Below are 12,642 nucleotides of genomic sequence, written 5' to 3'. Positions count from 1 at the left end.
CAGCTGCTGCTGTGTTTGCAGCAGTAAAAGATTTTAGAAAAGAAAAGATGACGAACAAACGAGCTGCAGCAGAGACTTTTAATCTTTTCTAACACTCGTGTTGATGTCGTCTTTGGAGCTCCTGTGTTCAGCACCATGAAGTCTGAAGGACCAATAAGAGCAGCTATGGTTCAGTGTCCCGCCCTCGTGTGGCCGTAAGCAGCTGTAACGCTCTGCCCAGGCCCGATGACTAAGGCACATCTATATTTTCACATTTTAAGGCAAAACCTTTAAAGCCTTGAAGTAACAAAAGCTGCTGCTTGGTCCTTTTTTAACACGAGCTCGCCTCAGATTTTTGATCTTCTGACATCATGACGGGGTATAAATAAACCGCGATCCCACCATGATGGCGACGGCGAGCTTCAGGTTAGTCCGTCACACAAAGAGCTGCTGGTCTGGGTCGGTTTGAACGAAGCAGAATTCCTCCACGGCCGAGTCCGACCTGGATGTCCAGCAGCTGTCGGCGCAGGTGTAGACTAGCACCGTCCCAAATTCCAGCTCCACCCCTGCACCGCCGCGCTCCCCGTGCAGCAGGCTTACCAGCGCGGGCATCAGCTGCAGCTCGAATGTCCGGGATCCTCCGCAGGAGCGACACGCTGGCACCAGCTGCGCCACGTTGGACGGCGGCTCAGAGATGAAGAGCGGCTTCCCGCCGCGGCAGTAGCGCAGGATCTGCTGCGGACACACAGAGATCGTCTTCATGAACCTGGAGAAGACGGCGTCTCCGTGTCGGGCTCCGGTCTTCTCATACTTCTCGTCCCCGCCTCCTCCGCTTCCCTCTAACTCCCCCACTGCCACGCCCTCCCGCCTCTCGTACTCCCTCAGCAGCTCCTGAGCGTGCTCCAGGTCGCCGTCCTCCCCGCAAACATCAGTCTCCTCCACCACGCTGATGAAGAATGGACAGAAGGCGGTCACGTCCTCCTGCGAGTCCCCCAGACTGAGGTCACAAAGACGGCTGCTGACGTCCGTCTCACCACCTGTCAGGGGAAAAAAAAAAAAAGAACCATAAGATGACCTCACCTGCCTGTCAAAAGGTAGTTCGCACTACAGCGCTCCCTGCTCTCAGTCTGACTCTAACAGGAGCTTCACTTTATCATTTATTAGAACCAGAGATGAGCTGAGCAATAGGCTCACTGTCTCAGACTTCCATACACTTTATTTTGGATTATTACAACCATAACGGAGAGGCCTGGGGAAAAGGAAAAAAAATAAAGGTGAAGATGGTTAACAGGAAGAGAGGGGGAGGGGAAAATAGAGGAGAAGAGGGATGGAGAGAGACGCCTGCGAGGAAGGAAAATAATAAAAACAGAAACCACAGCAAACGCTAACATGACAGCAAATAATAAATGTAACTGAGCAGCACACAGAACTAACAATACAAGAGATTTTTAATTCAGTTGCATTTATACAGCACCCAATTCAATTTTATTTCTATAGCGCCAAATCACAACAAAAGTCACCTCAAGGCGCTTCATAGATACAGAGAAAAACCCAACAATCATATGACCCCCTATGAGCAGCACTTTGGCGACAGTGGGAAGGAAAAACTCCCTTTTAACAGGAAGAAACCTCCGGCAGAACCAGGCTCAGGGAGGGGCGGGGCCATCTGCTGTGATTGGTTGGGATGAGAGAAGGAAGACAGGATAAAAGACAGCAGCCGACCAAGATAGTGTGTACACCAGAGTGTGTACACCAGAGTGTGTACACCAGAGTGTGTACACCAGAGTGTGTACACCAGAGTGTGTACACCAGAGTGTGTACACCAGAGTGTGTACACCAGAGTGTGTTAAGGTGGTCCAAGCTGACTGATAGATCTGCCTCCCATTTCATAATAGGAAGAGATATAGATTCACCTGTTTTGGAGAGCGTCTTGTATATTTTGGACAGGAATTTGGAGGTTTTGAGATTAAGGAATTGTACCACACTCGATGGTGTTTGTAATTTGACTTTATTAGGCTTAAATTTCCTTTTATTATAGACTTAACTTGTTGATATTCTGTAAATCTATTCTTGTTAATCTCATATAGTAAAACTAGTCTGTCAAATGGGATAAAGTCTGTTCCTTCTAATATATGTTCCAAGTATTTAATGCCTTTACTACTCCAATCTGGAGTAGTAAAGAATCTCTATTTTATTGCGTAGTGGCTGTTCTGCGTCTGGGCAGGGCTCCTCTAAGAAGCATGTTTGAACCACCCTGAGATGAACTGTTGGCTAAGAAGTAGTGCTGAAAGACGACCTCTATCCTTGGTCCTTTGTAGTGTAACGAGAAAAGATCTTCAAATTTACAAGAACCTCAAAGGCACGAGGAGAAAAACTTTAAATTAATGAAAAAAATGGCTATGAATTTATAATCTATATATAAAATATGGCATCCTTTAGAATAAAACTTTCTTTGATAAAAATGCAACTCTGTCCAGCCCTACCTGCTGCCTCTGCAGCTCCTGTCTCCTCCTTCACAGCTGTGTTCTGCTTCGCACCTCCTCCCCATCCATCATTATCTTCCTCTCCCCCCATCCCCCAGTCGTCAGCGGTGTCACACCAGTCAGTGACCCGCATAGGAGCCTCCTGAGCCGGTGCAGGCGGCCCGGGTGTCCGCACCTCTGCCTCCAGGCACTGTGAGCGGAGCACCGCCCAGCACTCTGACCGACCGCTGCACTCAGCTCCCGGGCACGCGAAGACGTGGAGGTTCCTGTGGTGCGGAGACGTGTCCACGGGGCAGTACACCTGCACCACGTGGACTAGCGGGACTCTGCAGCGGCCGCATCGCGGTGACCGGGCAGCGATGCCCGCCGGCCAGTCCGGCCGACCCCCTACTTTGTTGGTCAGATAGGAGCACCGGTGCTTCTTGGAGTCGATCTCTCCGTCACACAGCCCGAGCAGAGACACCTCCTGAGCGCGTGAGGCCATCTTTTAAAAAAAAAAAAAAAACGCCGACCGGAAGTGAAGTTCAGCGTGGGAGGTCCCTCACCAAAATACCACCGACTGGAGTCAAATGAAAATATAGACACGGGAAGTGTGTCACTGAACTATAAATCACACGATACACGAAATTACACGATAAAACGAAACCATTGTTTTATCAATATTCTAAATATTTTATATTTATTATAATATATAACTATTTATATACGCCGTTAGTTTACATTTTCACAGCTTTTAAAGATTTTAACTTTTAAAATTACTGTAGAAAACAGTCATCGGTCCAAATATAAGCGCTTGTGTTTCATGAGGGGCCAAATTCAAGACTTTGAAAATAAGAGTGAAAACAGCGAAGAGATGAAAAATTGAAGTCTCCGTATGTTGTATGCTCATTGTGTGTTCAATAAAGTTATTTTAAAATAAATAAACAAATAGAAGTCTCGACTTCCGACGCCGTGACAAGCAATTTCCGGGTGTAGCACTTTCAACTTAAAAGCAGCTTCCAAAGTGAAAGCTAAAAAGAAAAAAACAACTTGAATTTATCACATTTATTTACAGTTTTACAGATTTTTTTTTAACCAATAAATACATTTCATCAGTTTTTAAACTGCTGTGTGTATTCAAACAAATGTTCAGCACTAGTTGCTCTCTTTCTTTCCACTCTTTGTAAGAATTTAGGAGAATATGAAAATGTTACGAGGAAAAATTGGCAAATTTACGAGAAAATGTAAAATATTGTGTGGAGAAACTTGCAAACCAAGAAATAAAACAGAAAAAAAATGAAAACTAAAATTAGAGGATGAAAAGGAAATTGATATGAAACCTTTCTAACATAAAAGCCAGCAAATTTATCAGGAGAATGTTTAAATGTATGAGAGATAGTAAAATTATGAGATTTGTTCAAATAAATTACACATTTATGAGGAAAATGGTCAGTTTACAAGAAAACCGACAATAATTTTATTAGAAGGAAAACAAAATCTGCAAATTTATGAGAATGAACTCAGAAATTCAAGAACAAAACAAACATTAGACACATTAAATAATTGGTTTTAAGAATATTTTTCATCTCTCTATTCTTCGCTCTTCCTCACCTGATTATTGTTCTCAATTATTAGTGAGTTATTTATTAATTTATCTATCTTTTCTGCTGCTGTTTGATGGTCTGCGCCCTGTCCTGTAAGAATAAACTCACTTCACTGCACCATTATCGGAGCTTCTGTGTTTTTTTAGATCAGATGATAAAACAGCTGCAGTGGCTTTGAAACCCTGCACAAATCCTTCAGGGATTAAATGAATGATTTGACAGAAGCTGGTAATAACAGGATTTTAATATCTACGTACAGCCAGAGCCTTTAAAAATGATCTCTGGGAGCGAGCCGAGTGTTCTGGTTTCAGTCTGAAGAACATGTCCCTGAATGATTTAAACAAAGTTAGAACAGACCGATTTCTCACTATAAAGCAGTAAAGAGCTGGCTGGCTGCATAATTTACGGCCTAATGTAATTACACGTAATCCCTCCTCGTGTATACATTTTTCTCTACATTGACCGTTTCCCCCTCAGGGCTGCTGCGGGAGCTGTGAAATGATTTCCCGTGGTGTGTAACCGCCTCTGTCCTCTCCTTTCTCTGCTAATTAGCTCCAGTGTGAGGAGCCTCTGAGTGGAGCCTCCGTTAGTGAAACCACAGCAGAGGTTTCTGTGAATCAACACGTTTTAGCCCATTTACTGCAAAGCAGCCGCACTTTGAATCTCTGCTGAGTTTTTAATCATAGCAGCGGCTTTCAGATTCATCTCGGTGCTCCCCAGCAGGTGCTGGTTTCACTCCACATCATTACGCTCTGAGAGTAAACTGAGAGGCTCGACACTGCAGATAGATAATTCATCCCGTTTGATGGAAGATTTCACTTTAGCTTTATATCTCCTGGCTACGTGTGCGCTTTTAAATCTCTCCTCAAAATCCATTTTATAGATCGGCTCTGCTGCAAAGTTAGTTCACGTTTTATTTCCTCATTTTATTTTATTCATCCCGTTATCTCGCTTTCACGCTGACTTTTTCCAGAGGAGCACATAAACACTTGTGTTATATATTTGAACGCAAAGAGTACACAAGGCATTCAGCTGCTGTGTCCTTATTCAGTTTAAAGCAATTCAAAGGCTCAAGAGCAAAACAGTTTGTTGTTCCAGTTGCCGAAAAATCAGCTTTGTCTTTCTAAGACTTGAGGTCACGGTAAAGGGATTCTAAGTGGTGGATGATCTGAGTGGACCACGAGCTCCTCTGTAGAGTCAGTGTGTCCCACAGCTGAAGCTCGGACCACACCGAGTCATCAACAGGACAAAGATCCCAGCACAGCAGCAGGTCTGCAACAGAACGACTGAAGAAGAAAAGAACGGAGCTGCTGCAGAGCTCAGAGAGCTGTGCATGAGCGGATGCAGCAAACCTCAACGAGCTGAAGCAACCAAAACTCCTCCACAGTGATGAGACAGACTAATAAAGTCACACGTGAACCATCGCTGCAGGTTATTGGTGCTGAAGGAGGTTCTACAAGCTGCAGAATAAAGTGGAACTCGTGCAGAATGAACTTGGTCCCAGTGAGTCTCCTGTTAGCAGCAGATTTAATTAACAGCGATGGCTCTGGATCTCATCAGAGCTGCTGAGGTCTGACACTCTCCTCCTCTGCTGGACCAGAAGATGCCGGCTCGACGCCAAAGCGAGCGCTCCGGGTGACCCGCTCCATCAGTTTATGACACAAGAATGTATATCAGCTAGAAACAGAGAGAGGAGGTGCACCTGCAAAATACTGAGACTTACTGAGGAGGAGGACAAAATATTAGAAGCTGGCAAAAAGTTGTTGATTTGATGTACTTTAAATTAAATTAGTAGATTACTCTGATGGACCTGTGGGTTACAGAACCCGAATCAAAGCCTAAGACATCGATATTTAATCTCCAGCCCGATGAAATCAGCTCGAGGCTGAAAAACATGAACGGTTTTCATTTTGACGACCAAGTGTGGAAAATACAAGAATATTTTTATGATAGTAACAGAACAAAGCACAAGGCAAAGAGGCAGTGGTGACCAGTGGGCTTAAGTTGCAGGTGGTTATGTCAAAGGTCACTCTGATCCCTCTGGCAGGCCGACTGCAGATAACCTTTTGACCTTCACTGAAAGGAGGAGGCGGCGGCGATGTGCTTCACCTTTCCTTTCTTAAAAACTTTTAATAATCTAAGTGGGTGGAAATGAGGGACCCCTCTCCCCGGTGGGGTGTAGCCTCTCGTCTCTGTCGCCTTCATATCTCCTTAGTTTCCTTATTTCGTCACATGCATCATCTTCTGTCCCCTGTGGTGGAGGCAGAATGAAGACGACAGCGTGCACAGATGCTGAGTTTAAAACAAACTATGTTTTACACCGTGAGAAGACCACGCCCCCCACGCTGAATAAAACCTCACACCAACCTTTAAGTCACCAAACTTTAAGCTGCCTTTTGCTTTTAATTAATCATACAGTGATGTGAACCCTGCTGCTTAAGATGCTCAAAGAGGATTCACTGACCAGCGGGGAGGATGGAGGACCAGGTGAAGGTGGAGGATCATAAACTCCTGGATCTGCATTGCTCACAGCAAATGAACGGCTCCACAAAGCTCTCAGCTTTCACACAGACTCAGCCAGGAGCCTTTAAGAAAGTTGGCCAGTAAAACAATGAAAATGTAATATGTTCAAGCTGTCAGACGAAGGTTGCAGTTCCTCTAATTGACATAATTTGTCAACACACAGTTGGTGTGGAGTGTCCACAATTCTATTCTATTCTATTCTATTCTATTCTATTCTATTCTATTCTATAGTCTGGTTCCTAGTGTGGATCAGCCCCCACAGACTCCCATGTTAAACTTTAGAGCATAAAAAACACATTTATAACCTGATAAAAAGAAGAAAGTCGGGCCTCCTGACTGGCGGGTGGATGGTGCCACATGTGCCACGTTTGGCATCCCTGAACCGGATCTATGGTCCAAGTTTCTGCGGTTAATGTAATTATGGGAGCAATAACGTCGGTGCTGTGCGGTTAATTGTACCAACAAAGAAGTTTGTGTCACACTGTTCTCAAATAAACCCTTTAAAAACTCCCCTACGAGCTCACAGGTATTACAGATAAAATCCATCAAAGCCGTTTGATTTGTGTTTTCATCTTCAGCTGCTGCATCTTCTAAATACATTGATGCAGGTTTGAGGCGAATGACTTCATTTCAAAGTGAGTGTAACCATCCAAACCTGCTAAATGATGAATGAGTGGACAAAAGAAAAGAAATGTGCTAACTTATCGGCTCTTTTCTCCCACTGCTGCTGGGTATTTAAAGATACATGCACCCAGTCGACATGCATGAATATGTCTGTCCCTGCAGGATTTAAAAACTGGAGGCTCTGCCTCTTATTTACTGTCTGTACGTCCCCACCTGCACGGTTACAGTTTGTCTGCTTCCTGACCTTCTAATTAAGGATTTACTATCAACTATTAATCCACAAATTCAGCTTCATACGCACCGACACAACACATCTCTACTGTACACATTCCATAAGGCAGCGTGATTAAAAGAGCACGAAAGCATCTCTGCAGTCCACCGAGACAAGGATTTAGAAAGAACTGATGATGATGATGAAAGCGATGATCAGCTCTTTTAAGGTCAACACACAGATCAAAATATTTTAGATGTTCAAAAAAGAGAAGAAGAAGCAGGAGAGAGCGATGAGAGCAAAGAAGCACACGTCTTACAAAAGAGGTAAAAAAAAGCCGCAGCATGTCGTTCAGACACATGTGATTATAAACGAGAGCTGCCGGCAGGACTGTCCACCAAACGTGAGCAGAAACAAAGAAAAGCTGTTATGAGCCACTTTTGCCAGAAGGTGGAGCCAGACCTTCATCAGTCTGGAAGCATGAGCCCATATAATGAGCGTGACATTTATACTTGCACTTCTTTGTTTTTATTTACATGATTTATCTGTTAATGTATAGTTAGTTACAGCTACTGTAAAATAAAATGAAGTGTGCAGACTGAACTTTTGCATCGCCCGTCGGAGGAGTCCTCTGCTGCAAACAGGGTCGGAGAGAGTCGTTATCTATTTAACTGCAGCAGGTAGGAAAGGTTTCTGTCCTCGTTACTGCAGAGTTGAAGGAACCTGCTGCAGTAGATCATGCAGTGGGTGTGAGGTGGTGTCCGGTATGTTCAGCAGTTTGTGGAGCTTCCTTTACTCAGTAACAACCTGCAGGAGCTCCAGAGTCTGAGCCTACCTTTCTCATCAGCTTGTTCTCCCTCTTGGTGTCGCTGGCTCTGATGCGTCTACTCCAACAGATGGCTGCAATAAATAAATAAAAAAAACTGCATTAGCAATAAATAATAAAAGGGGGTTAAAAAAAAAGATGTCAGAAGCAACAGTCATGTGACAGCTTTGGTTACGTTCCTCCCTCAGGCTTACTTTGTGCTACAGAGCGTGGTTAAGTAACTGTGCATGTATATAAAAGATGGATTTCAACACGTAGCATCATTGGCCCTAATTTTGAAGCCCAGTTATTGCATTAACGTATTTGCATTACGTCACGCTGAGGTCCCATGTTTCTGAAAGAGATCAAAATGTTCAGATAAGGGATTTTTTTGTTTACCTTTGCCAGACGGACTTCCTTCCTCTTTCATCCCCTTTTCTCCGATCACTGGGGACGCAGCAGCCGTGAACACATTTATCTGAGCGTCCCATCATCCCATTCATGTATTCAGGGAAACACGGAGGCCTGCCGAGGCTTTCTCACTGTTAGGGGACGAGTGGGATGAAGCCTCTCAGAGCAGCACCCGCTTCTCTTCATACGTCCTTTCACTTCCACTTTAACCACATGAAGTTTAAAACAACGTTTCTGCAACAGCAGCTCACAGCTGTTAGAGTTCACCACGTGATGTTTTCCTGCTTTCTTCTGTGTCTTTGAGTCTCTTTGTCTCCTTCATGGAGGCTGATGGCGTCGGACAGTTTGGATGTGGAACATGAAAGTCGGATTTTCACTGGTCGATTCCTGTAAGCTGCAGACTCACAGATCAGGGTCGGTGTGCGATGAAGCTGCTGTTTGCCAACCTTTGCATCCCAAAGCAAAGCAGCGACTTCACTTTATTCTTTCTGCTTGTGTGGCCAGAAGGAGCCCTGACGGTGGGAGCGCCTCGCTTTTCTTCCATGTTGGAGGAAAGTCCTTCAAGTCCAAAACCAGCCGATCAGTGCGAAGCACAAACGCCTGAACAGGTCGTGAACCAAACCTGCAACCTCCAATTTCCTCGTGCAGAGTTTCCCAACAGTTTCATGAAGCACGCAGGTGAAATCTGTGAGCCTTTACATCCCTGCACCAAAGGACACCTGGTGTGATCTGGAAGGACCGCAGCCTTTGACACCCTGTGAAAGAGAAAAAGCTGCTTTTCTTTTCCAAGCTACAGGACGAAGAACACACCGTGTGTTTACCGTAGCTTTATTTTAACCGTAGCTACATTTACTTATGTGGTACTAGTTTACATCCATCCATCGTCTCCTGATTCTGTGGGTCTGGGTTGCAGGTGTTAAGGCTGGTCGGTATGTTTGGAGAGCGGGAGAGAGGAAACAAAGTATAACAAAAAGCGAGACTTTTATTAGGCTGAATGCATGAACACAAGGCAAGGTGAACTGGGGCAGAACTAAACTAAAACTAAACTGGGAACAGCTAAGAAATCCATGAGGACATGAATTTGAGCAGGCGCATGTAAAAACCAAGACCTGGCATGACATGAAGTGATGCAAACAGACACTGAACAGAGCGAGACAGAGGACTAAGGTAATGAGGAAAGGAAACACCTGGGGAAACGCAGCTGACACAAATAAACACGATGCCACACTAAAACACTCCCATACCAGCTGAGATATAATGTGTCTTAAGTTCATTCTAGTCAGATCAGCGGGCTCCTCTGAGCTAGAAGAGTAGCTCCTCACTTTTATGGCCCCTCCATGAATCATGGCCCCGTGGTCCTCAGACCCACCCTAGAGCTGGGTGTGGTGGACGAGCTCAGCCCAGTCACATGGGCTCACACTGGAGGCTGTAGGAGTCCAATCCCCAGCTGGCTAAACCTTTTAATGAGCCGTTAATTTAATCAGTTCACATCAAGGTTCTTTATGTTGCAAAGCCCCTACAGTGCCTAAAAACCCAGGCATTTACAAAACAGCTGATGAACCTTCAACAACACTAAATGCACGTGCAGATCACAGCAGGAAAAGCACTTCAGCGCAGCTTTTCAGAGAAACTTGAGACTTCTCTGTCACTCTCAGTCCTTCCAAAGAGTTCCTGACAAACCCTGATCTGCACTTTGTGAGAAATAAAGCTGAGCTGACAGGTCTCAGTGGGGTCTGCTCATTACTGACGTGCAGTGTGCATCGGGCTTACTGGCGCAACGAGCCTCTGTTTGTGAAAAACTGTCTTCATTTCCACCTGCCGCTCGTCTCTACGTGCAGCAGACGCCCTGAGGGAACCACGATCACGACATGCAGCACTCTGGGTGATTATCCCGGGTAACCGTCCTCAGACTGCCTGTCGTTGCCATGGCGCTGTTGCCCAGGTCAGCGCGGCATCGCCTCAGCAGGAGAGGAATCGTTTTGGGGGGTGGGGGCGGTGGTGGTGTGAGATGGTGCGGTTGTATTACAGAGTGTCTGAATGCTGAGCCGCTTATCAGCTCGACCACACCATCACTCTCTCAGCGGGACTTTGAGCTGCTAAATGGAGTTTTTTAATTGGTTCTGCTGCGTGGCGGGAGTCTCTGCAGGAGCAGCCATGTTGGCTTCGGTTTGAGAATCAGCCTGCTGTGGACTTGGCGTGCTGATCCTGGTCACACCCAGTGGAGGGTTCACGCTGTCGATAGCGTCCATTTAGCTGCCACGGGTTTGTTTGGGGGGCAGTGCGATAACGGAGAGGGCGGTCGTGGAGCCGCAGGCGGCTGGGATTTAATTAGAACTGAATTAGCAGTAATATTTCAGATTTTCTCATATTTGATTTTATTACACTGCTTAGAGAAAATGACTCACAGTTCATCATCCTCTGAACACCTAAACTGGAACTTGATAAAGCTCCTGGAGCCTCTGGATGGGAGGAATGACACCAAGGAGGAAGTGCCAAAAACCCGCAGTTCCTCTGGTGTCCACTTGAGGCTCCAGCAGCGAGTCGGTCCCGTAGATCATAGGTGTCAAACTCTGGCCCGTGGGCCAAATTTGGCCCGCAGCTTAATTACATTTGGCCCGCGAAGCCATACCAAATTACTATCAGAGCTGGCCTACTGGTATTATACAGCTAATATATATATTGTTTAGTATTAAGCTTTGCTTGTTCCATATTCAGTTTTTCAGCAAAACGTGTTTGAGTCCATAAGAAAAGATTCATTCTTAAATCTGGAGGAAGTATGTTTTTCAATAAATATTAACGTTAGCCCACAACTTTGTTCCTGTTTTGAATTTTGGCCCACTGTGTATTTGAGTTTGACACCCCTGCCGTAAATGTTAAAATGTTCATGTTTACAGCAGCAATAAACACATGTACTGCTATAAAACACAAATAGAAGTTTAAAATTTGCTTCACCAGGGGCGTGGCCTCTTTGACTGACAGGTGGATGGTGACACAGGCGGTGGCTTCACCTCAGGTAACAGGTGTCCCAGTAGTGCAGCGGTCTCCAACCTTTTTTGCACCATGGACCGGTTTATGCCCGACAATATTTTCACGGACCGGCCTTTAAGGTGTCGCGGATAAATACAACAAAATAAAACTAGTACCGGTACCGAAAAAAAGAAGATTTATTCATAACACACGTGGAAAGACCCAGGAAAACCAAGTTAACGATAAAAATGATGACAAAATAACGCTGAAAACGATAAAAACCCTGAAAACCAGACATTTCACACCTGAGCCTCAACTCTCGCGGCCCGGTACCAAACGACTCACGGACCGGTACCGGTCCGAGGCCCGGGGGTTGGGGACCGCTGGAGTAGGGGACCTGCAGACCCTTAGACTGTATATAAAAGATGGACTCTGCAGTGTGAAGCATCATTTGGATTCTGGCTGCTCCGTCTCAGTTTTCTGGAACCAGGATTTGAAGGACAACGTGCTGCAGTGACTTGGTGGATACGCGGTAATTAACAGCCTCCCACCTGTCAGTCATAGAGACCACGCCCCCAACAGGTGACCTATAAAAAATACTTTTTGTGTTGTTGTTTTTCATATACTGAACTATCATTGTTGCCCTTCAGCGTGACGTGATGTCCTACATCAGCGGTCCCCACCCCCGGGCCACAGTCGTTTGGTGCCGGGCTGTGAGAGTTGAGGCTTTTCAGGAGTTTTTATCATTTTTAATCCTTTTTATCGTTAACTCGGTTTCCCTGGGTCTTTCCCCGAGTGTTATGAATAAATCTCTTTCTTTGGTCCTGGTTTTGTTGTATTTATCTGCGACACCTTAAAGGGGACCGCTGTCCTACGTGACATGGATAAAATGACCAAAAACATGTTTAAATGTCTTTAAAGGACAGCTGAGTCTCCAGGGGACATGCAGTTTACACTCTTCTTAAATTTGTATCATTTCAGTTTTGTGAGCCTGAAGTTTGGCTCACATTCACAGAAACAGGAAGTTCAACCATCTCATCTAAGAATACTCTTCAT

General features: G+C 45.2%; 1 protein-coding gene and 1 long non-coding RNA gene across 2 annotated transcripts; both read right to left on the bottom strand.

Moving 5' to 3' along the window:
* Nucleotides 1-64: 64 nt before the first annotated feature.
* Nucleotides 65-3,058, bottom strand: pdcd2l (programmed cell death 2-like). Its single transcript, XM_026172433.1, has 2 exons — nucleotides 2,463-3,058; nucleotides 65-1,016 (listed from the first exon to the last, which is right to left on the bottom strand). The coding sequence occupies exons 1-2, from the start codon at nucleotides 2,944-2,946 to the stop codon at nucleotides 415-417; spliced, it is 1,086 nt and encodes a 361-aa protein (XP_026028218.1). The 5' UTR covers nucleotides 2,947-3,058; the 3' UTR covers nucleotides 65-414.
* Nucleotides 3,059-7,998: 4,940 nt separating this feature from the next.
* On the bottom strand, nucleotides 7,999-11,054 carry LOC113027208 (uncharacterized). The gene is made up of 3 exons (XR_003273000.1): nucleotides 10,390-11,054; nucleotides 8,608-9,374; nucleotides 7,999-8,303 (listed from the first exon to the last, which is right to left on the bottom strand). It is a non-coding gene; the product is annotated as an uncharacterized LOC113027208 (long non-coding RNA).
* Between the last annotated feature and the right edge of the window lie 1,588 nt (nucleotides 11,055-12,642).

Source organism: Astatotilapia calliptera, chromosome 7, assembly GCF_900246225.1.
Source record: "Astatotilapia calliptera chromosome 7, fAstCal1.2, whole genome shotgun sequence".
In the NCBI taxonomy this organism is placed as follows: domain Eukaryota; kingdom Metazoa; phylum Chordata; class Actinopteri; order Cichliformes; family Cichlidae; genus Astatotilapia; species Astatotilapia calliptera.
Note: the sequence above shows the minus strand (reverse complement) of the source record. Positions and strands in the feature narration are given on the sequence as shown.